This window comes from Lytechinus variegatus, chromosome 18, assembly GCF_018143015.1.
Source record: "Lytechinus variegatus isolate NC3 chromosome 18, Lvar_3.0, whole genome shotgun sequence".
NCBI classification, from domain to species: Eukaryota; Metazoa; Echinodermata; class Echinoidea; order Temnopleuroida; family Toxopneustidae; genus Lytechinus; species Lytechinus variegatus.
Genome location: NC_054757.1, coordinates 5,496,900 through 5,524,754, shown reverse-complemented (window position 1 = coordinate 5,524,754; position 27,855 = coordinate 5,496,900). Strand labels below are relative to the sequence as shown.

Sequence of the window (27,855 nt, the reverse complement as noted above, 5' to 3'; positions counted from 1 at the left end):
AGACGATTAAACAAAACGACCTCTATCACATTTAATATCCAGTAGGCCTATTCAGTTGTTTAAACGATTTCTGATGAATAGGTGGAAGAGCTCAATGTAAGCTTTATTATTTTTGGTTTTATTAAGCAGTTCCGTCGTGGCCACTGGAAAGTGTTGTTTTTAATCGCGTTATTGTTAAATCAGTGTAATTTATCTTTCAATTTTCAAAATTGTATGGCATATGGCATTGAAAATATAGTTCTATCACTGATTCTGTTTATGCTAAACATTAACTCTGTGGATAATATGCAGATAATTCCTAATCAAAGAAGTCATCTTGCAAACACCGATGTCCACATCCATCGGAATTCCATTCAACACCTGGATGGACAGTGGAAGATAATATTAAAAGTTATTTCGTCAAAAGATATTAATGGTGGAGGCAGAGTACTGAAAATTCCATTAAGATTAGATATTGAATAAAAAATTTGTCTTACACCATATAATTGAGTGAGGTAAATGGGTACCTGTAGCAAGTGATTCCTTAAAAAGCTGTGTGCGCTAAGAACATATGTGCGCAATATGAATACCATATATTATTATCATTATTATTATTATTATAATTCTCGCCGCTTGGCGTTTGATTAATTGTTTAATAATTATTATCAATATGAAACTCTCCTACGAATTCGCATCACTGGCTTTATGATATTACATAATGTACAGTGATATTTTCCCATGATGTATAAGTTTTATCTGTATCCTTATAAAACTGAGATAAAACACGAAGACATGGTTTCCAGACTAATTCTTTTCTCTCTTTGCAGTATCCGACCAGGTACATTTGCGGTTTCAGTTCTATCGATTTTCATTTGATAAGTATGCGAGTCGTTTAAAATCTCGACAACTTTATATCCATCATTCCTGCTTCCTTTTGATTGAATGCAATGAATATAATCTTTGTTGGGACGGCAAATATGATATTGTGGTTGAGGGATGTTTGAGTTTGTGAAATCAGCCGTGATTTAAGGGCAAGATCAATGCACTATTTACGGCCCAACGATTGTCGTTTCCGATGTCGAGTGTTCCTTGGTGTAAAAAACATACCAGGTCCGGTCCGGGGCTGCGCAGAGGGATACCAACAAATCAAAGGCACTGCTCCCGAATTCTTTAAGGCAAATTCGGGAATGGATAGTGTGTCCTTTCTTATGTTGGCACTATGTTGGTACGAGCGGAAACATTAACTGGATGATGTTCTTGTAAGGTATAATCTGTCTGGATTTCCATTTTGAAGAAAGGACTTCGGGAATTTCACATAAGCGGATACGGGAGCGGATATGCATGTCGAACTGAGGAGTTAGAATCTTGAAACGCTGCAACGCCCATGTCGCCGCGTTCGTGATTCGCTTTGCATGATTCCCTGTGGAGGTGTTTTTGGTGTTCGTTTGTGTGGAGGCAATTCCTCGTTGACAACAAAACACTCCCAAAGGGTTTTGGTAGGGAGAACTGAAAATGAAGTTTGGTGTCATATTCGTGGTGCTTGTATGTTGTCTGCTCAGTGGAGAAGCCCAATTTCCAGAAGGTTCGTATTTTATAGCATTTCTTTTGCTGAAAAGACCACACAGTTTTCCGAAGTATGTCCCACATTGTGTCCACAGTATTTTCACAGTGTGGAGGCTAGTGAAACTGTACCATTGATATTGAGCATTTTAATAGTGTGAAACGTATTTTTACAAAGTTTTGGTCTTAGTTTATATTACGGTTCCAGAATTCTTTTGGTGTCTAAGTTTATCTTTGAAAATTCATATAAGCAATAACCATTCCTACCATTGATTCATTGCAAAGAGAAGATAGGGGAGGGCGACGGATAGAGAGAGGGAGAGAGAGAGAGAGGGGGGGGAGGGGGAGAAAATGAGATATAAGAAGTGTTATCGAGAGACGAGGAAACAGAAAGAGAAAGAGAGAGAGAGAGATAGATAGAGAACAAATTAATATAATACTTTTCTAATATGATAATGAATCAGAAAAACAAGATTGGAAACCTATGTTGATAATATCAATCGCATATTACATGTATTAGGGCACTTTGATTTATAAGTTTCCCAATATGTAAACTTTTCTAAGAGGTAAAGACACTTGCTATTTCCTTATTTTTACTTGTTTCCATTTAACTTTTCAAGACCTACGAAGTGTCAATTGTGTCTATAAAAATGATAATACCTACATGTATAGACAGTTAGTTTTAATAACAATTTGTCAAAGTTTTCATACGATTTAACAAAACGTCCTCTATCACATTTAATATCCAGTATTCAGTTGTTTAAACGATTTCTGATAAATAGGTGGAAGAGCTCAATATAAGTTTTAGTATTATTTTTGGTTTTATTAAGCATTTCCGTCGTGGCCACTGGAAACTGTTGTTTTTAATCGAGTTATTGTTAAATCAGTGCAGTTTATCTTTCAATTTTCAAAATTGTATGGCATTTATTGACAAATTTGTTCTATCATTGATTCTATTCATGCTACACATTTAACAAGTTTGATGAATTACTTAGAAAGCGTTAGTAATCAAACGACCGAAGAACTTTTTTGGACCTACAAGGGTTGACAAATATCTTTATACTTGCGAATATATGAAGCGAATGAAATTTATGCTACTGAATAACAGTTGCTAGACAGAAACAAAATTGTAAGTTAAATGTTAATGGAATTCGTCGTATAACTTCAAATATTTATCAGGCGATTTGCCACAGTTGGTGTTGAAATTGGCATAACAGATCGAATGGATTCAATATAACCCGAAAATTACCAAAAATTATTGCTTTTCTAAAAGTTCAATTGGGTAGATCAGACCCCACATATTTTAGGTCAGCATTCTGTTGATGGATGAATGTGTCAAGCTTCATTTCCGATCAAATTTATCATTATATAGTCACGATTGTTTTTTATTAAACATAAATCTAGTCGACCGTGTTTACTCCTGAATGTTTCAGTCATTTCATTTACTACAAAGTAAATACTCCATAACGTAGGATTCCAAGGATGTGCGTCCTTAATGATATGTTTTCACTTTTTAAAGGATGTGCGTCCTTAATGATATGTTTTCACTTTTTAAACCCCTAATACATAAACATAAGAAGCTGACACTCTCTCCCCCTCCCCCAAATAAGGCCTGAAATCATGGCGTAATGGAATCTCCATCGAATACAATCTCAACACTTTCGTCAGCAATTATAAAATGACGATTTCATTTATAACTAAGCTTATAGTTTGTGATAAACGATCATGAACGATAATCAAATTGATGTAAACATATAGACAATTTGACAATTTTGCTTACAGGACCGTTGCAACAATGGACACAAGATAATATCAAATATAAACTTGTTTGGGTGACTGGCTTGATAGATATTACTCGCTCCAACGGTGTGTAACCACGCACCTCCCCCTATACACAGCGGCACTTAAAAATTTATAATGGCCCGTTTTCCGCTTTCAGGGCCGTATTAAAGAAATCATAACGATTCTTATTCTTTCATATATTGCTTACGCGCATGAAGAAGTTTTCAATTCAATATTTTTGTAAATCGTCATGCACCCAAATGCCACATTCTTGACAACAAAAGAGGGTAAGCCATTCGGGATTGGAACCGTTAAATGACTTATTATATCAAAGTACAGTGTATATGGATTTAATTATGTTTTCCGATTTTATACAGCTTATCATTAGTCATTTTTGAAAGCATTCATGGGTCCCTTTGTTGCTTGTTGATTGCATTTAATTTTGATGTCGACAACCCATCCTTTAGATCCGTCAGTTTGCAATATCACTCTGCAACGAGTGATCTTGTTTGGGGGTATGGATGTGACGAAATGTTAACAAACAAAATCTGGTTTCAATTTCATCTCATTTTTTATTATTATTTACTCGAATACATAAAATAAGGTATAATCACACAATATATTCATTTTTGATACAGTAACGTAGAATGATCCATGATCGAAAACACACCCACCCTCACACACCCACACACACATATTTCCGTGTGTGGGGGTTACTAGCCCTTCCAATTCCAACGACTTTGCTTCAGACTTGATAGCTCGACTATCATGATTCTTTGGCTTCAGTCTTGTCAAACAAATTTCTTGTATAGTTTGGGAAAGCCTACAATAAATACCGCTGAACTGTGCTTTTATAAGCCAATTGAGATAATGTAGTCACGTTATAAACCTTGTTTTCTCCCCGAGTCTCATTCTATGTCCACTTTTTGTTGTGGTGTCCACTTCTCTTGTCCCCGATTACGACGCTCCTGATATAATTGAAATTAAATAGCGTTTAATTGAATGTCATTATTTCACAACATCAGACGAGGAGAGAGCCACGATAGCAGATCAGCCACAATAAAAGATAAAACAGCATAAATCACGAAAATGGCTCGTAATCATAAAGATTATAGACTGTTTTAATCTTTTTCCTTTTGATTTGATCTTTGGATTGGTAGTCACCTTCAAATTGCAATGCTCTTCTTTTCCAATCAGTAATAGCTTGCACAAAATGCATAAAACATATTTGATTTTAACTCTTTTTTTATTTGCAGAATGTCACCCTGACCAATGTCCAGCTAACGAGCCGTGTTACAACAGATACTACTCAACAGCCTCGGAATATGTTTGCCAGTGTGACAATAATAATGTTGGGTACGACTGCTCTGTTGATGTTTGTAAGTAAATTTTCATTTATTTAACTATTATTTGTTTATTTATCTATTTATTTATTTATTTATTTATTCGTTCATTCATCATTTACATGTATTTGTATTTATTCGTTTATTTATTATTTTATTGATTGATTTATTTTTTGAAATTTATTTATTCATTTCTTTAATATCTATTTGTTTGTTTGGTTTGGTTTTCATTATTTCGATTTTCTCTTTTAGGAACCAAAGTATCCCCTGGAATGTTGGTACATGTAGGTCCTAAAAACGGAAAAATGTAGGCAAAATGACTATTCTTTTGTAGTGAAACCCCCATTTTTCTTTTGCTTTTCAAATTTACATCGGCACCTCCACAGGGTCCTGTTTAAGGTCTTTATCGTTCCCGTTTGTCCGTTGCATAATACTTAGAAATAATGATACATTCTTTTTATGGTAATTACCATAGAAAAATAAATAGATAAACAATTTATGTAGTAAATACTTATTTTAATATGTAAGTAAACAGTCATATTGATATATCGATTGATCATTTAATGGAACTATTTTCCAAAGAAATGTTAGTAAACTATTCAAACCAGATGATTAAGGTACATATTAAATAAGAGGCAGAGCTAAACGGGTCAGAGAGACGTACATGTACTTGGTGCAGATCTTTATAATACATTTATATATATTTATTTATTCGTGCATGAATAGAGAAAAAAACATCAAAACTAAACTCACAAGTCAATGCAATATCTGCACAGCGAGAAATGCTTTTTTTAATGTCCCACGCTGGTACTTTATAAAAACATATGGAAACATTGGCCAATAGTTTGATCAACAAACGTTTTTGACCAACGTTTTGTAAAAATACAAATGTATATTACAATTACTCCTAATTTGGGGTGAATTGTAGCCTCTCTTTGACCAGGAAAACGGATAACACATATACCGAGCATTACGAGCAACAAGAATGACCTTTTTATTGCAAAGTAGATTTGCTTATCAGGTTAGCCATATAGACTTCTTTTATTCAAAACCAGAATATGAATATTATTGAGGATTAAGTCGAATAATACATAGAATAAGTTGATTTGGTCAAATAGTTTTCAGAGTACAGCTCATTGTCGAATCTGAAAATCTGCCTAATATCGTTATTTCAAAAGGGACAAAAGTGTGATGTGTACAGGGAAGACGAACTAGTGCGGTTACTTGTGAATTCGCCAGGGAATACCATTGAATTTCATTTTAAGGGAAAACATGTTTGAACACCGATATTGCTTCTATTGAATGACCGATGATAATGCCTCAGAGGGCAATTATGAAATCATCATAATGGCAAAATTCTGAACTTCTCTATGAATACAAACATGCAAATACGCACAGACTTGGCAAAATTTACTCGGAATGCAGGAACAACAATCAGCGGATTTGATCAAACATGCTGGAGATGTTTGGGCCTTGCTGTCTCGTTACAAGTATTCACTATTTTCAGCGTCAACGTCGCTCACTATTTTCAACGTCAAATACGTCAGATCAAAGAGCAGTTCAAACCTTTATCACTCACATAAATTACGAAAGGTGTATGCTTCGAAAAGACATTTCAAGAAACCTAGTGGCGTAATAATGCGCTATGAGCCCAAAACTTTGATGGGGTTGGACATGGCATACATGTATATAAGTTATGACAACATTTCTGACAAGCAATGAGTGAGCAAAATTTTCGATCTTGTTGTAAAAAGTCAAGTTTGTGATAGATTTTGACGTAATATTCAAAAGGTAATATCATATTTCACCCTTTTCCATTTCCCCTTTTAGGGGTCATTTAAAATTTTGGAAGGTTCATGGATTTTAAGCCCCCCCCCTTCTCCCCCGTGTAGCCCAGTGCAAGAAAAGACATAAAAACACACAACCTGTAGGTATCTGCTGTTTTTTCAATGATCTACAGCCAAAAATGTATCTCAACAGCTATATTGATAACATGAAGCTGAACTTGATATTTGTGGCTTCCGCTGCACAGCCATTACATTTGACTTCCTCACATAATATAAAAGAACAGTATCGACCTAGGACAGGTGAAAATCCCAATGAACTTGATTATTATAAAAGGGATATAAACGACAGGTCTCATCACTTACAATGGCAATTCAGTCTAACCTGTTGAAGTGTAAGCTGAAACTGTTTTGATATACATGATCTAGATTTTTGAAACACTAGGCCTATATACCCATACGGTAGAATAATATTTACCCCACTCACTCTCAAAAGAAAAATCAATGAACATTAATGATCTTGTCATAGACCATTTAGACACCAGGGAAGCACATGAAATGAAACTGTCTGATCGCATCCAAAGGCTTATTTATTGATAAACGACAAACGTGCAGACTTGGTTCATGCATACCCACCCGCCCCCTCGTGAATAGAGATTTTATGTTCTATGACGCATCGATGTGTCTCTCAATCAGAATTGAGGTGCGTCTTTGTACTTTGTTTCACAAAAGCACGAACCAATTATTATTGAAGAATGATTTATAATTTACCCTTGAACTAGAAAAGTAATGTATCTTTTGATGATTGCATCAACGAGACACTATAGCAAAAAATATCCCAGGAGAAAAAAAAAACAACAATGCAAATTTATGAGGAAAAAGTACATTTATCATCATTATACCTGTATAGAATTTAATCCCATTTCACTTTGTGACAATGAAAGCCATGCATGTGTGAAGAAAATATAACTGAAATAGAAAATGCAATTAATGCGACATAAACGGTAAAAATACATCCATTGCACTCGATCACTGTGTCCATGTATACAGCAAAATTGAGTTCTGAAAGATGTAAAATGTGAAATTGGATCATTTAATCTTTATAGAGCTAGGTATATCCGTAATCCATACCTGGTGCTACTTCTTGATTTGTTAAATGATATCATTTGATGAATATTGGTTATCGTCAGAAAGATATGACTAGCAAAGAACATATTCACATTCAGTTCATTACTGGGGCAAATTTTGATATGAATTATTGTCTGTAAATAATCTGAAAGCACAACGTAGGCGTTTATGAACAATGGCAAACACAACAGAGTGTGAAAGAACAATCAAGAATTATTTTATAATCGTTACTGAGGAGGAAGTGTTTTTCGAAATTATGCTTTGAAAGCAACGAGTCAATTGTCTTGTGGAATGGGGAATGTTTTTTCAGCGTTACATATGGAATCTAGTCATTAAGTAAATATAATATTCATAACATAATGCAACACAGGGACTCAATGTGAAATAACCCATGACATACATGCACAATCATCATTATGTTTTAGAATGAAGGCAGACATATGTGCACTATATCTGTCTTTGTCTGCGAGCTAATCTCGTTTTCTGTGCTCTTGTCCTGTAACATCTCTTTTGTTGCTTTACTTAACTTGTTCTAGCCGACTTGTATTTGTTTTAAGTACACCTTCAATAATGGCATATAACTGCAAAATGAATATAGGTCCTACCTTTAGATGATCATAGCAGAGCGAGATATAGACGCCGTTTTACCGACTTTAGCGGCGGCGGCGTCATCATTGAAATCTTAACCTACATGTAAGGTGAAGTTTTTGAAATATAACTTAAAAAGTATACAGACCTAGTTCATGAAACTTAAACATAAGGGTAATCAAGTATTACTGAACATACTGCATGGGTTTTAAGTCATGTCATTTAGGGTCAATAAACTTAGAATACGTTGGGGGAATCAACATTGAAATCTTAACCCAAGGTTAAGTGTTTGAAATGTCACCATAACCTAAAAGGTATATGGACCTAGTTCATGAAACTTGGACATAGGGGTAATCAAGTTTCAGTGCTCATTTTGCACAAGTCCTAGGTCACATGATCAACATCAGGTGTCATTTGGGGTCACACAGGTCGTGTGGTCCAGTGGTTAGAGCATCGGACTCATAATCGCAAGGTTGTGAGTTCGAATCCCAATTCTGCTATTGTCTCCACTTTGAGAAAAAAGGCCCGAGTGTGATATCTGTCGTCTATAACGTCAGCAACTATGACTGATTAACCTAGAACTAAAATGTTTCATAGGTAATTGTTTATATACCAGCTTGGCGTTTACCAGCAAATGCTGTCCTGCCGAGTTCCTATGAGAGTTACTACAAACAGAAGGTCAATGAACGTAATATTGTATTATTATATGAATGGTGTTTTTTTAAAGAATAATTATTCTATTTAAAGTCAATCTTGTAACGCACGCGAGAGGCGCTCCACTTGTTTTCTTATATTGCAATTTGTGTGAGTGTGGATGTGTGTTATAGGGTAGGTTAGGGAGGTTAGTCGTATGTGGGTTCGTGTGGTGTGTTTAGTCATTTGTGTGTGCGTGTGATTGGTGTTACGATAACGGAGGGTTGGTCGTATGTGTGTGGATATGTGTTTGAAAAGGTACATGGGGTGCGTGTGGATGTGTGTGATGGTGAGAGAGAGGGTTGATACTGTGTGTGCGTGTGTGTGTTTGGGATATATGGGTGTTATTGCTGATAAAGAGAGTGTTCCAATGATCCAATTCCTTTAAATGTGTCCTCTCAAACTCATGTCATTACAGTCGCTACGTCTCAGCAAACCTGTTACGGTTCATCTTGCACGAATGGAATCTTCACGTCTCCAAACTGGCCCTCAGATTACGACAACTTAGATGCAAGGGTCTATCTCATCTTCGTCCCTCTTGCAATTCGTCTGTCCTTCACATTCGACCCAAACTTTGCCGTGGCCTTTGGTGACGAGCTTTACATAGGGGCAGGGTTGACATTCAACATCGATTCGGACTTGAATGCCGCGAGCGACCCAGCAAAGCAGGTGTATTTTTTCAGGGGGAACTCAGCCCCGAGTGAAATAAAGCTCGATACAGATTCTGCGTGGTTGTTTTGGCGTACTGATAATGTTGGAACATCGGCTGGGTTTCAAGTAACATGGGAAGCTACACTAGGTTAGTATGACATGATGTTGTTATTATTGTTCGTGATAATATTGATAAAACTCATTCAAGTCATACAATTTCTATAAAGTCCAATTCAATTCGTAACACTATAAAGACAGCTGAAGATTTCATACAGATGGATAATTATTCCTGTCTGTTCCAAAAACATGCATTTACCTTGAATATTGAATAATAATTCCCACGGGAATATATGAAAACAGGAATCATTTCCATATTGTATTGCTCAATAACAAATGATGAATGAACAGGGAACTATAGAAAAAAATGTGTCGAACCCGCACTCACCTGGCACGTAAACGAAACGAGCATAATAAACCAAAAAGCAGCAAAAAAAAAATAGTTGCTTGAACGATATACGGTATTCTATGTCATGTTATCACTTTTGGAATTTGTTTCTTTTTTTAATATCATGTTGTCACTTTTCGAATTGCACAACGATAACTTCATTGTTGTCTGTAATGATTTCTATATAAAACCTTAAATTCTGCTTTCCCTCCAGATGCCATCCCACCAGACGTAAATTGCCCCGAGGACCAGTTCTTTGATGTCAGCGCTGGTACAACGTCTTCTCAAATCTTTTACGAGGAACCCACAGCTTCGGACAAAGGACAAGTGAGAATCCTCGATCAGTCTCATCGTCCTGGAGATTTGTTTCCTTCGGATGATAAAACTATAGTTGTCTATAGGTTTGAAGATGCATCAGGCAATGTCGCTCCCGCATGCCTGTTCTACGTATATGTACTAATGGGTGAGCATATTATCAATATCATTATATCCTACATAAATTAAAACATGTATGCTGATTGGTTTAAATAGCCTCATGTGATCAAACAGTCATATTCTCACTATTTTGCGATGATGTCGAAGATGAAACGTCCATCGAAGAAAATGTGCTATTCCGTGACGTCAATGATGGGATAGTCGACTATCCCATCATTGACGTCACAGATCATGATGGCACAAACACTAATACGCGTTCCGCGCGCTGAGCGCGTGGCTAAGCGCTTCGGGAAAAGTAGGCCAGTCAGCGCAGCAGGTTTGGTTCAGATTAATAAATGATGAACTATGAGTACAAGAAGTAGATTATCAAGATTTATTACTCGAACTCATTAAAGTAGGATATAAAACAAATATACCAGGGGGCCGTTTCATCAAGCTGTTCGTAAGATAAGAGACACTTTAAGAACAACTGGTGAACCTTTCCTACGTACTAAACCATAGCCAATGAATATACCATTTACCACAAGAAAGGATCACCAGTCGTTCTTAAAGTCGCTCTTAACTTACGAACAGCTTTATGAAACACCCATCAGGCCTTTATTTGCGAAAGTATAGAGGGAATTTTTCTTCCTCGGTTGTACTGGCAAAATAGTAATGCCAGTCCAATCTCGGATGATACTTACAAAAAGCCTGGTATACTATACAAAACTTGGTTACATGAATGAACGCAAGGGTAAGATAGCACAGGATGCAATAACACGCAACGGTATAGTATAATTTGCAATACTTCCTCATATTTAAGATGTCACTAGATGTGATTCTACAGATCGTTAACTGTTAACGGCGACACGCAGACGCAAAATGAAGAAATCGAATTATTATTAGTCGTAATAACAATATATATATAAATATATATATATATACACATATATATTTGTGTGTGTGTGAGGGTTTGTGCGTGTCGAAGTAGAAGTAATAGTAGGAGTAGTAGAAGTAGAAGAAGTAGAAGAAGTAGTATTAGAAGTAGACGTAAAAGTAGTAGTAGTAGTAGTAGTAGTAGTAATAGAAATAGTAATAGTAGTAGCACTAGTAGCAGTATTAGTATTTATTACGGTAGTATCCTTGTTTCACTATCACTCTAGTCACTACTTGTAGGACGACGAAGACTACTATTATTGTTTATTTTACTATAAATACTACCATGTTTATGATACCATCACATTATTACAGACGATGATAACATTCCGCCCGTTGTTGATTGTCCGGATGACTTCACGGAATACGTCCAGCTTGGTGTGACATCAGCAGAAGTGTTCTTTAATGAACCAAAGGCAGTGGACAACGGAGGTCCTGCACATATTTTTGCTTATACCCATGAACCCGGGGATACGTTTCCTCTTGGATCTACCCTAGTCTCTTATACCTACGTAGACATCGCTGGGAACTTAGCTCCGGATTGCTTATTTAATGTCATTGTCGAAGGTAAGACCAATTGCGAAAATATATATGATATCTTCTTAATGATTTTCTTATAAAGGTATCATTATCTGTAGAGGTGTTGTGGCTTAGTGAATAAGTCTCCGGACTTTTGAACCACAAGGACTTGAGTTCGAATCCTACCAGCAACATATCTTTGTGAGGATCTTGCCCTTTTAAAATTCTGACATTTCAATAGCTTATTTAATCTTATAAGGAATGCAGACTTTGAAATTAACTTGCATTCGGATTTTATACCCAAACTTAACAAGCTTGCTAAATAAATGTCGCTGCGCTTTTACTAAGGAAGTAGTATGGATGGTATATGCAAGTTATGTCGATTTTTTTAGCAATTTGGCTAGGAATGACACACTAATCTTTATTATATTGCATCGTAATATCACGTGGATGTGAAATCCCTGGTAATATCAAGCAGTCCAGCACAGGTCACAGTCCATATTCCTCTACAAATATATTCTCGACAGATATTTTAGAAGACACTACCCCACCGGTGGTGAACTGTCCTTCGGACATCAGCAGACCAGTTACCTTTGGGATGTCATTCCTTGAAGTCACCTTCCCGGATGCCACGGCGACGGATAACTCGGGCATGGTGTCTTTTGTCAGTGTGTTTCCTCCGTCAGGCAGTTCTTTCTCCCTCGGGACAACAGACGTCACATTCAGCTTCATCGACCCGAGTGACAATATAGGAAGCTGTACATTTACCGTTACGATTTATGTAGGTAAGCAACTATGAAGTACAGTTAAGAAAGGAAGAGGGTATGAGAGGAGAACATGATCAAGAAAATGTCGATGAGCTTAATGACAAAAGTTGAAAGGGATAAATTTGTGGTGACTTTTCCCGGTAGTCTCGTCAACCCTCGGTGTGATGGAAAGAGTGAGCTTAAGATGCATTTCGTTATTGCTCTTCTTGCAGTCAACCTATTTTCCAGGGAGATACTCTGCCATTCAATGGTTACTCTAGTCAGTCATGATAGTACTCTCTCAGAAATTATTTTCCTTTCAAAATCCCTATAGCTGATGCAACACCTCCAGATGTGACCTGTCCTGCGGACATAGATCGGTCAGTGCCCCGAGGAGTTACTTCTCTTGAGGTATTCTTTCCAAATGCAGCAGCCACGGATGACTCCGGTACCCCGTCTCTAGTCAGCGTGGACCCTCCATCTGGTAGTTCATTCCCGCTTGGACCAACTGAAGTCAGATTCACATTTGAAGATGATGCTGGAAATGAAGGATTTTGCACGTTTGTCATTACTATAAACACATCACGTACGTATACAAAATACGACCGAGTAGATCATTCTTATACTCTTAATTCAGCAAGCCTTGCATATTACTCATGTGCACAATAGTTTCATAAAAAGGTAGAGGGCGTGGTCCTGGGAGGCAGGGGTGCTGGGGAGCTGAATCACCCCCAACATTTCCTGGTGGTGCGCAGCACTCCTTGAAATTTTAGTTTGTGTGCTCTATTGTATGGGCCTCATTTGCTAAATTAACACATCTATAGACGAGAGTAAAACCTTGTTCTTCTCATTTTGCTTTTCAAATTGTTCTTGATTTAAAATCACCTAATATACACTCGAGAGTGAAAACTCTTTTTTGGGGGATTTTCTTTCATGTGTTTGCTTTCCGACTTTGTGTGTGGTAAAAGCCACCTTTATTTGAAGGTGAAAATCGTTCACAAACCCTCTAATAGAAGGGCACGGGTGAAAACAGGAAAAGGGATTTGACGATATCACAACAAACATTTCTTTTTCATCCACATTTTGCTAGAAAAGTAATTATGTCTGTATCTTTTTTGCAGCCGATACAACTCCTCCAGTGGTGATCTGTCCACAAAACATCACCCGTTCGGTGCTTCCTGGAGCTACCTCTCTTGAGGTGTTCTTCCCAAATGCAACAGCCACAGATGACTCTGGTACGACGTCTCTAGTTAGCGTGGACCCCCCATCTGGCAGTTCGTTTCCGCTTGGACCAACTGACGTTAGATTCACGTTTGAAGATGACGCTGGAAATGAAGGATATTGCACGCTTGTTATTACTATTACAACATTACGTACGTATCCAAATCATGGACATCCATTGGCGGCGGAAGCCACAAATTTTTTTTTTTTTTGGGGGGGGGGTTCACCAGAAATTTTGGGATGGACACAGGTAAACAATTTGACAAGCAAAAAAAAAGTTATCAAAAAAATAAATTAGGGGGGGAGACAAGTTCCCCCGTCCCCTCCCCGCTTCTGCCGCCTATGTGGACATCTCTTTATTCTTAATCCGGTAAATTCCAATGACCTGTTTAAACAAATTCTTCCGTCAAAACAAACTGAGCAGTCGTTTTCAGAACTCTACCCTTATCGATAACCACACCCCTCTTATTTTATTACTAACATAATGAAACATCGAAAGGTCATCTGAAAGAGTTCACTTGCTTTGCTTCATTAACATGATTAATGAAAGTTTTCCATCTTCATATCTGAAGCTTCAGAAGTGTATACAGTTCAGGCAATTCTAGAACACTCAAAACTTGATTTTTTTGCTTTTATCTCCTCAATTTACTTTTCTCATTTCACAACCACCGGAAAGTCATTCTTAGAGCTATGCCTATATTACAGGCAACTCTAACCAACTTCTATGGTACCGGTACCAACATGAAATATTCGAATGTCATTAAAAAATGATCATTTGTATGCATTGTTGCAAGTTCTATGCCATTGTTCATATTGGGCATCTATTACTGCAGAAGTTTCTATACTTTCAAAACACGATAGAGCAATTTACTTCAAAATCTCTTTCAGCCGATACAACTCCTCCAGTGGTGATCTGTCCCTCGAACATCACTCGCCCGGTGCTTCCCGGAGTTACCTCTCTCGAGGTGTTCTTCCCAACTGCAACAGCCACGGATGAATCTGGTACAACGTCTCTATTCAGCGTGGACCCTCCATCAGGAAGTTCATTCCCGCTTGGACCAACTGAAGTCAGTTTCGTGTTCAAAGATGAATCTGGAAACGAAGGCTCTTGCACTTTCTTTATTTCTATAGTCACAAGCACAATACGTAAGTAAAAAAAAATGATTAGGAACTTCATAGTTATACCCGGAGAATCTCTGGTATTGCGAATATCTTAGCATAGGGTCAAGCATGCAACTTTCAGATAGATATCTGGTTCTTGCATCCTTCCCCGGTCAATGAATATCTTCCACTTTGCAGTTTGTGTTTTTGATTAGAAACTTGATTATTTTTTATACTCTTCTCAGTTTTGTTCCCTCATTACGGACAAACCGAAAACATTATTTTTCCAGAGCTATACCTGTATAGCCAACTATTAACATCTACTGTTATCAGTACCACCATGAAAAAATTCAAACCTCTTTAATAAAAAAAGCATTGTAGTTGTAAGTTCTATGCCATATATAGCACCAAAGCTACAGAAGTGTACATACTTTTTTAGAACACGTTAGAGCACTAAAACTCTCTTTCAGCCGATACAACTCCTCCAGTGGTGATCTGTCCCCCAAACATCACTCGCCCGGTGCTTCCTGGAGTTACCTCTCTTGAGGTGTTCTTCCCAACTGCAACAGCCACGGATGAATCTGGTTCGACGTCTCTAGTTAGTGTGGACCCTCCATCTGGAAGTTCATTCCCGCTTGGACCAACCGACGTTAGATTCACATTTGAAGATGGTGCTGGGAATGAAGGATATTGCACGTTTGTCATTACTATAAACACATCACGTACGTATAAGGCAGATCCTGAATTTTCCAGAAATTCCTGTGATCTTGTTTTATATATAATGTATATATGTATATAAAAGTTTTCTCTTTCGTTAAAGTAATTGGTTAACATTGGTTTGACTTTTAAACAATCTGAGCCAGAAGGTCACACCTGTCCCCTTTGCTAGGATATGTTACAAAAATGAAGCCCAGAAAAAATTGCGTTCGAAAATAATTATTTAGTGCTTCAAAAATTTAAATATAAGGTGACCGGAAACACCATCTTAATTTCATCCTATACACTTATGTGTACTATTTAGGCGTCTATAAGACGCCTATTTACAAATTCGGGGTTTGCCTTGTAGTTTTAGCTTTTCATTCTCAATAATGGTTGTTTTCAGGGTTTATTAGTTCTAATACATGCACTGGTACACATGTTTCATCTTGGTTTGAGAATTTTTTAAATCGGCTGCTCACAAAGTTAAACAATACCTTTAAATGCCCAAAATCGTATTCAACAAATAGAGGCACAAAAAGCAAAATTTGTCCCTTCCAAACTGACATTGTTTCATTTCAAAATGGAAATATCACTTTAAAAGTGGGATTTTTAAGGGTATTGGACTGAAAAGTTACTGAAGTTTTAGACTGAGGGCACACCCGAGGCCGAATGTCCAACAAAAAGTGTACAAGAGTTCGAAATTCTGCTTCTCTTTATTATGTGATAATGATTACATTAAATTTTATTGTCTAACTATAATTTTCTAGCAAAATCTGATACGGTACTAATGACGGAATTCATGAATTGCATTGAATTGAGAGCTCCAACAAACAAATTGAGATTCCAAAAATTGCAGATAAGTGTGATTGCGTTTGGAAATGCCGGGACTCTCTTATATTTATGTGTACATTTCCTTTTAAAATTCATTTAGCTGATACAACACCTCCAGTTGTGACCTGTCCTGCAGACATAGATCGGTCAGTGCCCCGAGGAATTACATCTCTTGATGTATACTTCTCAAATGCAACAGCCACAGATGACTCTGGCATGACGTCTCTAGTTAGCGTGGACCCTCCATCTGGTAGTTCGTTCCCGCTTGGACCAACTGAAGTCCGATTCGTATTTCAAGACGAAGCTGGAAATGAAGGAAATTGCTCGTTTGTAATAACTATAAACACAATACGTAAGCATCCGGGAAATTTAGGGCTCAGATTTTTACCCTGTAAATTCTGTGGAGGTGGAATTCGGTTTTCAAAGTAGACAAAATGCGTTATATAACAAATATGCATGCTAGCCTAAGAGGTGTAGTCTCTTGTCTCTTGATCGTCCATAAACAATGACCGAGGAATAAACCATTATCTATTATGAATTTGAATGTAAATTCAAAAGCCTGGCTTCGGTATATTGGAACTGACATACCACATTCGAACAGTAATTCGTATTTTCTATTTCCTTGACATCTTTCTCAGCTGATACAACTCCTCCGATTGTAACCTGTCCTCCAAACATCACGCGTTATGTGCCTTCTGAAGTGAGCTCTCTTCAGGTAAACTTCTCAAGTGCAACAGCCACAGATGACACCGGCACCACGTCACTCCTCAGCGTGGAGCCTTCGTCCGGCAGTTCCTTTCCTCTTGGAACAACTGAAGTCAGATTTGTGTTCCTAGATGAAGTTGGAAATGAAGGATTCTGCACTTTCGCGATTACTATAATCATGCGTGGGTATCTAAATATACACTTATGTTACCAATGTAACTCCATCGGATCCTTTACAAGAAAATACTGTAATGTTGAGATTTTCTTTAGGAAATAAGGAGGACCGGTCAGATATAACGCTTAGAAATATTATGAAATACACAACGTGTTTCACTAGTATGTCTAATCTTGGGCCAGTTGCAGAAAGAGTTGCGTTTAAACACAAGTCAAAATATCAAGCGCAAGTCCCGAATACGGGTGTTTCATTGGCTGAAAATCAAGTTGCGTAATATTTTTTTTTAAGTTGCGTTTGATCGCCACTCTTTCTGCAACGGGCCCCTGGCAAACTTCCTTGATTTTGATGGTCTGTCTTACTGATACCTTACTTAACATACAATGGTAATGTCGGAAAACATGATGACAAGACCTTTCATAAAACGATCCTTTTGGCTTGAAAGTGACGATGTGAAACTGGGATGTAAAATGTTTAATATCACTCTCCCAATACAATCCGAAACCAATCGACAAATTCCAACCGAGCCATTGCACACCTGATACAGTAAAATGGTAAAAAGGGGGAAATGTGATATGAATCTGTTGTCTTCATCTAAAAAGTCATGCTTGTATACATGAACAGTCCAGAACCATGCCACCTTGTATCCGAAGTTCATTCTTTTCCTCTTTGCAGTTGACACCATTCCACCGGAAGTGACGTGTCCTTCCAACATTACCCGGTTCGTCCCTCAAGGATTGGATTCTCAGAGAGTTGTCTTCCCATCTGCAACAGCCATTGACAATTCCGGAAAGACGTCTTTTGTCAGTGTGGACCCTCCTTCGGGTAGTCCATTCCCTCTTGGCTCGACGGAAGTCATATTTGAATATTCTGATCCCAGTGGAAATGTCGGAAGCTGCTCGTTTTTCATCACCATCAATCCATTAGGTAAGTTTATAGAAGGCTATGGACCAGTTTCATAAAGACTTAAGATAATGGTAACTTGTCCATTACAGAAACTACCATTGAAATTTCGATCGTGTTGGGCTGCTGAGCAGTGGAAGTTACCATCATGCCAAAGTTACCATAATCATAAGTGCATTCACCCATATCCTTAACAGAATTTATCAGGTTTCAAACAGTTCTGCAACAAAACTGATAGCTTTGTCTGATATAGATCTGTAGATCTATCCCAAAAGAAATATAAAACTACGATGTAATCTGTATGTTTTGTATGAAACGACAAGCGGTCCATGTTTCGATTTCTGATAGTTAGACTTGTAGCAACCCGTAGTCTCGATAGCATGGAATATAAAAATTCTTTAGGGGCTCTTGTACGCAGGAACTGGATGGCAGGCTTCCGAATACGTGTGAATTTCGTTCTTAATCGAATTGCGGCCTTATGGGTTGTCCATGAAGAAACTGTTCTCATCTGGTCGTAACAAGAGAACCTCGTGAAAATTAATCTGTATCACATTTAGTTCATGAGCAAAAAGGATGTACTGTTTTCAAAGTGTTTAACTTTATAGGTAAGTTACATCGTCTTTTTGTCTATTTACAGGGCCGACTAGTTGCGGTGGCTCAACATGTGCGAACGGGGCGACTTGTGTGACCTCAGCAGATAGTTTTCAATGTGCATGTGTTCCAGGCTTTGTAGGCAGACAGTGTGAAATTGGTATGTAACTTGGAAGGTTTTTTTTTTAAGTAGGCCCTATATTCTTTCCCCATTGCGCTTCTGAACTTTCTCCATTTTTCTGGAATTGTGTATCTGATACCATAGACTGGAAAATGGGAAGAGGATTGATGATGTTATGAGCTGTTTTTGATTATGACTAATGAACACCCTTGCAAATTATAATTACCCACATTTTGAATAGGTACCTCCATGACCAATTACAACTTTCCATGTTATGACAAGCGATCGTGTTCCTCGATTATAAATAGCGACTCTCTTATGTATAATAAACATGATGAATAACAACTATTATGAATAACTACTATACCTTTATAATGACCCTTATGAATAGGAAGCTTTTTGACCATTACGGCTAGCAGTCCTTATGAATAACAATCATTATGACTAGTGGTCCCCATGGCTATCGTACAGACCCCATTTACACACCAATTATTATTATCATTATTACATTCTCGACCAGATATCAATGAGTGTTCAAGTTTACCCTGTATGAATGGAGGAACCTGCATCGATGGTGTTGATCGATTCTCATGCCTCTGTCGTCAGGGTTTCTCCGGTATCAACTGTGAAAAGGGTAAGACTTTATGCGGCAGTCACACCCAACGTAGCCGACTTTAAATAGATCGCTGGTATGCGATAATAGAGGTGCCGTGGCCGAATGGTCTAAGGTGCCTGGCTATACATGGAAAGTCCGGGGTTCGATCTCCGGCCGCGGCACCTATGCCCGTGAGCAAAGCATTTAATCTACAATGCTCTTTTATTTTGCTTTCAAATATATGGAAATGCTATATGCATTACTGGTTACTAGGTGTGGACTCGTTTAACAAAATAATAATTCGAAATAATGGAAAATCTTTGATCTGTCTGCAGTCGGTTTTGTTTGATTGATGTTTGTAGATAAAGAAAATGATTATGCGGGGTACATAGTTATCCCGCGTTCGTAAAGGTCACGTTGATCAAGATGGACGCTACTCCATCCAGAGGCTTGTCATCGCCCTCCGATCAAGCTGAACCTTGTAAATGTTTTTTCAAGTATGTGTTAAAGGTATTGTTTAACTTTGTGAGCAGCTTATTTAAAAAATTCTCAAACCAAGATGAAACATGTGTACAAGTGCATGTATTAGAACTAATAAGCCCTGAAAACAACCATTATTGAGAATGAAAAGCTAAAACTACATGGCAAACCCCGATTTTGTAAATATGCGTCTTATAGACACCTAAATAGTACACATAAGTGTATGGGATGAAATTAAGATGGTGTTTCCGGTCACTTTATATTTCAATTTTTGAAGCACTAAATATTTATTTTCGAACGCAATTTTTTCTGGGCTTCATTTTTGTAACATATCACAGACACAGGTGACAAGTGTGACCTTCTAGCTCAGATTGTTTAAAAGTCAAACCAATGTTAACCAATCACTTTAAGTTAATCAGGGCACCATAGGGTTAGCTAATGAAAAATAATTATTCGGAAGAATATTTAAACTCGAGTTTCTTTTCTTTGCCTAAATTCACCCTTTAGTATACAAAATGATGCAAAGACGTGAGTGCATCGGTAGGTTTCGGGAGCATGAGGTATCTATGGTACTGTGGGTTTAGACTAAATTTCTGCACGCTCACTGGTCCTACCGATGCACGAACACACATGGGTATCATTTGCTTTATAGAATGGTGGATTTTTTGGCGAAAACTCATTTTTTTACAACCATGCATAAGTAAATGCCGACATGGCAAATATACCGGATTCGTGGTTGCCATTCTATAACGAGTTTAATGTCTTTACGCTCGATGCTTTCGACTCAGAATAAAATAGGTTTAAGAACCTTTTACTCACTGAGTTTTCTCAGCACATAAGGCAAAATCGCTCTATGTCACAAATTACTGTAATAAACACGTATGATTGTACTTCACTGATTATACTTTTTCTTTTCCATATGTTTGCTTTCAAATAGTTGACATTTGTGATCTGGAAGGTGATTGGTACAACGAATGCAATGATCGGCTGAGTCTCTCACCTACCTCGACCGGTCTAATCCTAGGCTTTTATCACACCAACAATGAAATAACTACAGGATACACCGGTAAGTCGAGCACGATAAGCAGCAATGAAGTTTATGGCAGTGTTAGTGGTGGCGGCGCATGGTGAAAGGGATGATTCGACGATAGTGATGATGATGATAATAATAATATTATTCCGCATTTATATAGCGCTTAATACATCGGAGCGACGTCTCTAAGCGCTTTACAGACATATAATTAATCTGGTCATCGGATCCTTGCATGCCCGCATACAATGTATGCAACTTCTCCACTCCCTGGGGAGCATTCCAACAAGAGTTCCAAGACTCAATTGCTAGGCATACTACATATAGGCTTTCATATACCGGGTACCAAACACCTGGGTGGAGAGAGGCAAAGTGTGGATTAACGCCTTGCTAAAGGACGTTAAGCCATGGTGGGATTCGAACACACGACCCTCTAATTACAAGGCGAGAGTCAGAACCGCTACAACACGACGCTTCCACATGATAATGATGGTGATGATGATTCGATGATAATGATGATGATGTAAAGCAATCGTAAAGCGCAATTTATCGGTAAATACATTCAAAGGTGCCGGCTGCCCTATTTGTCACACATTATTACCACAGTTGCGGAGAAAGATAGGGCAGTTTTAAAGGTTTAAACGGGTTGAATTTGTAAAAAAAAATGGTAAGACGATGAGCAACTGACGAAAAGCTTCACCCCCGATGATGATGATGATGATGATGATAATGAATGTTTTGAAGACACGAACACAATTCATAGTTCATAATGTACGAAGCATTAAATCGGTGCATCTGAAGAACCAAATCAACTTAAATCTTAAATTCACACAACGTTTACATGTATACAGAGCGTATCAAAAAAAAGTTTACACTTAGAAAAAACCCTGTAAAATTATACATTTGTAATATTCTGAAGACTTTTCAACATTTTAACATTGGTACAGATCCATATTAAGTAAATGACGATAAAACTGTCGAGAAACATTTCCGCTTGAGTGAGCACTACTTACTTTTGAAAAGTTAGTGAAAAATGATTTGCGCAGAACCTTGAAATAGTTATGCGAACAAAAGTTGACCTTAATCATGAAAAACATGTAGAATTTAGCTAGTAAAATTTATTTGAAGATATCTTTTACCCTTTTAAACTTGTTTCCTTGCCCAAAACACTTCGAAGAGTGCATTGCGCCCACCCCACTCCCCCACACACCAAAGCCATCGTGACGATATTTGCTTTACACTGACCTGTGATTTACATGTAATGGCTAAGGCTTGATTTTCATTTTGTTAATCATTGCCAAGCTTTGAAAAAGTGTGGAGAAACAAGTATTAAATGAAAAATGAAATGTAAACCCACTTTAAATGATAAAAACTTAGTGAAAAATGCTGAAGATGTCTGATATAAACTTTTGTTCAGATTCAGTTATGTCCTCAGATCCAGCTGGCACAAAAAGGGTAAAGGTTGTGCTTACTAAGTGCTGAAATTTCAATTTGGGTGGCAAAATTGCTACAAAATGCTTGAATGTATCCGTTTTATCTAAATTGACTGAAAGTGCAAGGGAAATGTATGAGAAATGTTTCGCAGAGTAAGTTTGATATCGCCCTTTCCCCTTGACACAGCGTGAAAACGAGCATTTCTGCGCAAACAGATTTCTGCGAGCTTTACAAAAATGGACAGAGCTCACTCAAGTGTAACATTCTGTCAAAACTTTTACTTTCATTGGATAGATGAGACCCAAACCCAATATTATATGTGAAAAAATTACCCACATGTTGTATATATTTTAATTCCCAGGGCTTTTTCAAAGTGTAAACTTTTTTTTGATACGCACTGTATAGCAAATTCTTCTCACCACTTGAGTTTACCTAACCTTATCAATCGTTAATATTTTTTTCCTCTAAATGTTTACTTATTACAATTTCTAAACTTTAGATCCGACGGTCGTCATAGGTTACATCAACCTAAAGTGCTATTTCTCATCCTTTGGGTTTATAGTTAGTTGGAACAAGGGCCAATCTACAGGCGGTTGGTCGGGTCAATGCCATTTATGTGATGGTCAAGAAGTTCTTTATACTACATGGACCACCAGGTTACGAGTTAATACTTGTGACGACACTAGATTAGCTACACGGTAAGCTAACTGTCTTTTATTTCATTTACATGTGTTCGTGTCAATTCTGATCTTCAGCAAGACTGCGATCGTGGTAAACGCTCGTTATTCAGACTGTTCGTTAATCCGAAAAGAAAACAGGGCTCGTAAACAATTAATTATTAGAACTTTGTTTCATTTTCGGATAAAAAAATCTTCGCATCAACGAATCCTTGAACAAATGAACTTTCGTAATATCGAACCTTCAGAAAAACGAACAATGGAATTCGGAATAACCAGCTGTAACCCATTTTGAATTTCTTTGAACCACACGGATACCAAGATTACATACTATGTTGTTTTTATTATATTTTTGTTATGACTGCGTATTTGAGTTTTTGATTTCTTGTAACTTGTGAAAATTTCCTTTCAACATAGATTTGATTTGTAATTATGTGATGTATAAGTTATTTAATATTTTATCATTTTATTGAAATGTTTATGTCTATCGGTATATAGTTGTTAGTCCGTTAAAATAACAAAGTGGACTTCTATTACATACAGTTCTCCACCTTCCAGCTTTTACTGAATAGATTTAATTGCAGAATACACTCCTATAAAGATCGGTCAAAGTAACCAATATGTTGATATGTGTCCGAATGATAAAAACATGGTCAGTATCAACCAAAAATAATGGTAGATTTTAACCAATAAATTAGTTGATTTTGACTAATTTTATCGTTCAAAATGGTGACCAATCCCCTTTTAAAGTGTAGGCGAAATTGAATAATAAATTATGTCTCTGTGGTGCTTTCTTACTTTATTGTATTTTCAGAGTTGGACAAGATAAATGGACTCGATACAAGCAACATCCTGCTCCGCGTGAAGCATGACAACAATGTAAATTTTAAAATTATATTTCTTCGCCATGTCTCGGTTTCTGTCAAAGATCAAGTCCACCCTCACAAACTTGAATTGATATAGAAACTCTAAAAGGAATAATGCTGAAATTGTCATAAAAATCGGATGTGAAATATAGACAACTTCGACGTTTCACAGTATTTTTTCCATTCACAAAGCAGTACAGTTCAAAACACGCTGACGGGTTTGATAATGAATTATATTGAACTGAATTATTTATTATTATAATGGAAAACGGTTTTATTTATAGATGAATTATGGAATTGCAATTGTTATGACACGTAATAAATAAACCATGGGGTTCTTGTTGTCAAATTTACAAAATTCAAATATTCTGTATATTTCTTGTAATAAAATACAGAAACAGTGAGTGTTCGAGTGTGATATAACCGGTTCTTTTATTTTTGCATAAGAACCGTCTGATGTTCTAATGATATAACTGCAACTTTTAAATCGTAGATCTTTCTCTTTTTGCATGTTTTATATTCAATTTTGATGGAATTTTCCGCGTGAGACTTGTTTCATATAAAATTTGATTTTTTTCATATCAATTTGTTGTTGAGGGTGGACATGACCTTATAAAGGACTCAATATACAACGAAAATATATATGCCGCATGTATATTTCTGTTTGAAATACCGGAGGGGAGTATCATTGCTATAATTTGGACATGAAATGACGTTACAATGTTTTTAGATGGTCGATGTTGGATTATTTTATGATGACTATTGTCGGAAATAAGAATTTAATCAGAAAATGATTAAGTAAACATAGGAGATTTGAAAATATAAATTTCTACATGTATTCATTAAGTTACCGTGAACAAAGGTCATTGATAAAGATTTCCACTTCTTCAAAATTCCGTTTGCCCGGTATTGTCAAAAGAATTTATCAGTCACATCTGCATGTCATTACAAATATCATACAAATGCATAGATTAAATAATTTGATATTTTGTCAACCCAATTATAATCTTATACATCATAATATCTTATTTCAAATCTTCCCATGTGCCATGGGTCCGTGAAAACAAATTGTTTAGAAATAAAATATATTATGAAAAGGAAGTTGAAATCATGATTATTTTTATGAAGTAAACCTTTTTAAATGGTATGTTCATTCAATTTGCTACGCTATTGTGCTTTCATGCTTTCACATGCCACTTTTTAATTATAATTTCCGGCGATTTTTTTTTTTACAAATTTCTCTTAGATTCAATTAATACGTATTAATTCATCTCATATTAGAAATTTGGCTGTTAGCACAGTACTTGATTCTTAAAAAAAGGTTTCCTTTTATTTTTCATTTCACTATACTGTTCCCAAATGAAATACATAGTTTAGTTCAGTGTCGAGACATATCCTTTCCTTATATGTAAATATATCTATTTATATTAGTGGGAAGCAACTATATTGTATTCATGTTTTAGAACATTTTATCGATCAAATAATATCATTGTTGAAATTATTCTCCATAGATTGCTTGATTTATGTACATGTACTTAAATTGTTATATTTTAACTTTTGTGACATCTAGAATAACAAAGGATTGAGAATTGATAATGTATGTTTTATTCAGATAATGCAATATAAATCATTGTTTTGAATTAATTTGATTTTTTATTTGAATTATTTTGAAATCCTGTCATGAGTATATACTCAGAAGTCATTCGTTGCAAAGACTAATTTGAAAGAAAAAAAATTATCTAAATGCATTCCAAGCTATTGATGAATATTTAGATTTATTAATCGCTCTTTGTCGTAAGTTTTATAGTTAATTGAAAGATCCATGTCTCGACAATCAGTATCTTTTTTTTTCTATTTAGGCCTACGTTCTACGGCTACCAATGAATATAATATACATAAAGTAGTGGTCAAACCGCCAGAACTTTGCTGGAGCGGTCCTTTAACGGTAGGGAGAGGGGGTCGAATTTCGACAACGCTCGTCACCGCGCGCAAAATGGGGAAAAATCGAAAACATGGACGTTGCCCTAGCGGTGCACCGCTGAAGCCGGCGTTGCTTTAGCGTTGGTTTAACGATAGTGAGCGTTGGTTTAGCGGTGACACATCCATACCAACGCCAAACCAAAGTTCATCACCGCAATGTATCAACGCCCGACACCGTTCCAGCATTCCTGTGTACGCTCGTAAAACGCATACAATCACTCTACCAATGTATGTGCAACGTTTATTATCCGCAGCGGTGGTCCAGCTTTCAAGATTTCTGCGTTGGCCTAGCGGACCCAAGCGTCCACGAACTTGCATCTAGCAGTGCCAAACTTTGACTGGCCTGGGCGTTGTTGGAGCGGGGGTTAACTTTGTAAGAGCGGAAAATTGCCCGCTCCTCACCGCTCGCAATTTTGTGCAGCTCAAACTTTTCGGACCATCAGCTGTGGCCTTAACGGTAGCAACTTCTGTTAAACGGTGGTGAACGGTAACGAGCGGTGATGATTTTTTTTCACCGCTCCAGGACCAATCCAGCAAAGTTCTGGCGGTATGACCAATCATGCGGTATATTTCAAGCCGATGTTCAACAAAAGGAACTTCACAAAAAAGGACTGTAATTTGATTTGAATTTATTTTCATGAAAAATACAGGTAACAATACAAATGAAAAGAATCATGAGATATTGACAAAGATAAAACAAAACAGGGAAGAGGGGGGGGGGAGCCCTACTTGGCAGCACCGATCATCTGATCATGGCGCTGCACATCTAGAATTAATGCTCCTTCTGGGCATGTGCATGCGAAGTCTACCGCACTCTATCATGTTTCATTACATTTATTGGTCTTATTGGCTTCAGTCCATAGGCATAAGTATGAATGTCTTTTTGTGAACTGGGCCCGTAGCACAAAGCTTGGCAATCATCGTAGTACATTATTTTTGTAACAATTGATTGCATTGACTGCAATGTACAATTAATCGTGAAAATCAAGCCTAAATGATTAATCGATAATTTTTGTGTAACTGGATCCTGATCTATATTCCCGTAAATATTTAACCCTGAATATTTGATTATCATGATTATACCACCATGTCTTTCATAGTTCGATCTAGTGAATGTGTACCAATCGAAATATATTTGTTTTTTGCATACGATTTTGTAAAGACTTTATTAGTCTATTAATTATGTTGAGGAATTGTTGCTTTATCATGCGATATTACTCAGTTATTTCTAATGTATCGAATCAAATCAGTGAGCACATATGAATCAAAGAATACACCCCCAGTAATCATGATGATATTATACGATTCATAATATGTTGTTCCCATCAAAATATGACTGGTTCACAATTGTACAGGGAGCGTACACATAATGTTTGCCATCGTTTTTATTATTTGTTTTAATGAAAATGTGTTTTAGTTACTTTGTTGCATTTTTACCTGAAAAGTCATCTTTGTCGGGATCAGGACAAAAAAAATAAAGAATTTCTTTTATATATATATCCACTTCTCAAGAGGGACATTATTCTATTTTGTTTGCTCATTTTTTTTCTCTGTTTCGCTTGGCCAGCCCCTTGGCTTATCAGGACATTAACTCACTAAAAACACTGGAATTAAAAAGTCTATATAAACAAATTAATGAAAATCTTCCTCTAACACAGCGCTTCAACCGGTGCGGTGGGCAGCGAGAAGGTCCACAGGAATAAAAATAGGGAAAAAAACTATAATACACTTATGCAGACCTATCCGAAAATGTTATGTTTGATCGGTCTACATGGGTCAAACCAGTGGCGTACCCAGGATTTTCCAAGGGGGGGGGGGCAAATTCGTCCGCCAAAAAAATTGACAAGCAAATAAAAGGTCTTCGACCACAAATAAAGGATT

General features: G+C 36.9%; 1 protein-coding gene across 2 annotated transcripts; it reads left to right on the top strand.

Annotated features, from left to right (window-relative positions):
- Nucleotides 1-1,044: 1,044 nt before the first annotated feature.
- Nucleotides 1,045-25,974, top strand: LOC121432060 (hyalin-like). 2 transcript variants are annotated; one of them, XM_041629887.1, is made up of 18 exons: nucleotides 1,045-1,561; nucleotides 4,578-4,700; nucleotides 9,276-9,656; nucleotides 10,168-10,416; nucleotides 11,619-11,870; nucleotides 12,350-12,607; nucleotides 12,903-13,154; nucleotides 13,690-13,941; nucleotides 14,678-14,935; nucleotides 15,361-15,612; nucleotides 16,521-16,772; nucleotides 17,059-17,307; nucleotides 17,973-18,224; nucleotides 18,838-18,951; nucleotides 19,433-19,546; nucleotides 20,925-21,053; nucleotides 22,951-23,149; nucleotides 23,943-25,974. In XM_041629887.1, the coding sequence occupies exons 1-18, from the start codon at nucleotides 1,492-1,494 to the stop codon at nucleotides 23,998-24,000; spliced, it is 3,714 nt and encodes a 1,237-aa protein (XP_041485821.1). In that variant the 5' UTR covers nucleotides 1,045-1,491; the 3' UTR covers nucleotides 24,001-25,974. The 2 variants fall into 2 exon arrangements, with proteins under 2 accessions (XP_041485821.1, XP_041485822.1); XM_041629888.1 differs by lacking the exons at nucleotides 13,690-13,941; nucleotides 14,678-14,935; nucleotides 15,361-15,612 and having other exon boundaries at nucleotides 1,055-1,561.
- Nucleotides 25,975-27,855: the final 1,881 nt, after the last annotated feature.

Coding starts and splice junctions, on each gene's coding strand:
- LOC121432060 (XM_041629887.1), top strand. CDS start 1,492: ATGAAGTTTGGTGTCATATTCGTGGTGCTTGTATGTTGTCTGCTCAGT. Junction 10,417..11,618: donor CTACGTATATGTACTAATGG/GTGAGCATATTA, acceptor ACATTATTACAG/ACGATGATAACATTCCGCCC. Junction 16,773..17,058: donor AATAACTATAAACACAATAC/GTAAGCATCCGG, acceptor CATCTTTCTCAG/CTGATACAACTCCTCCGATT.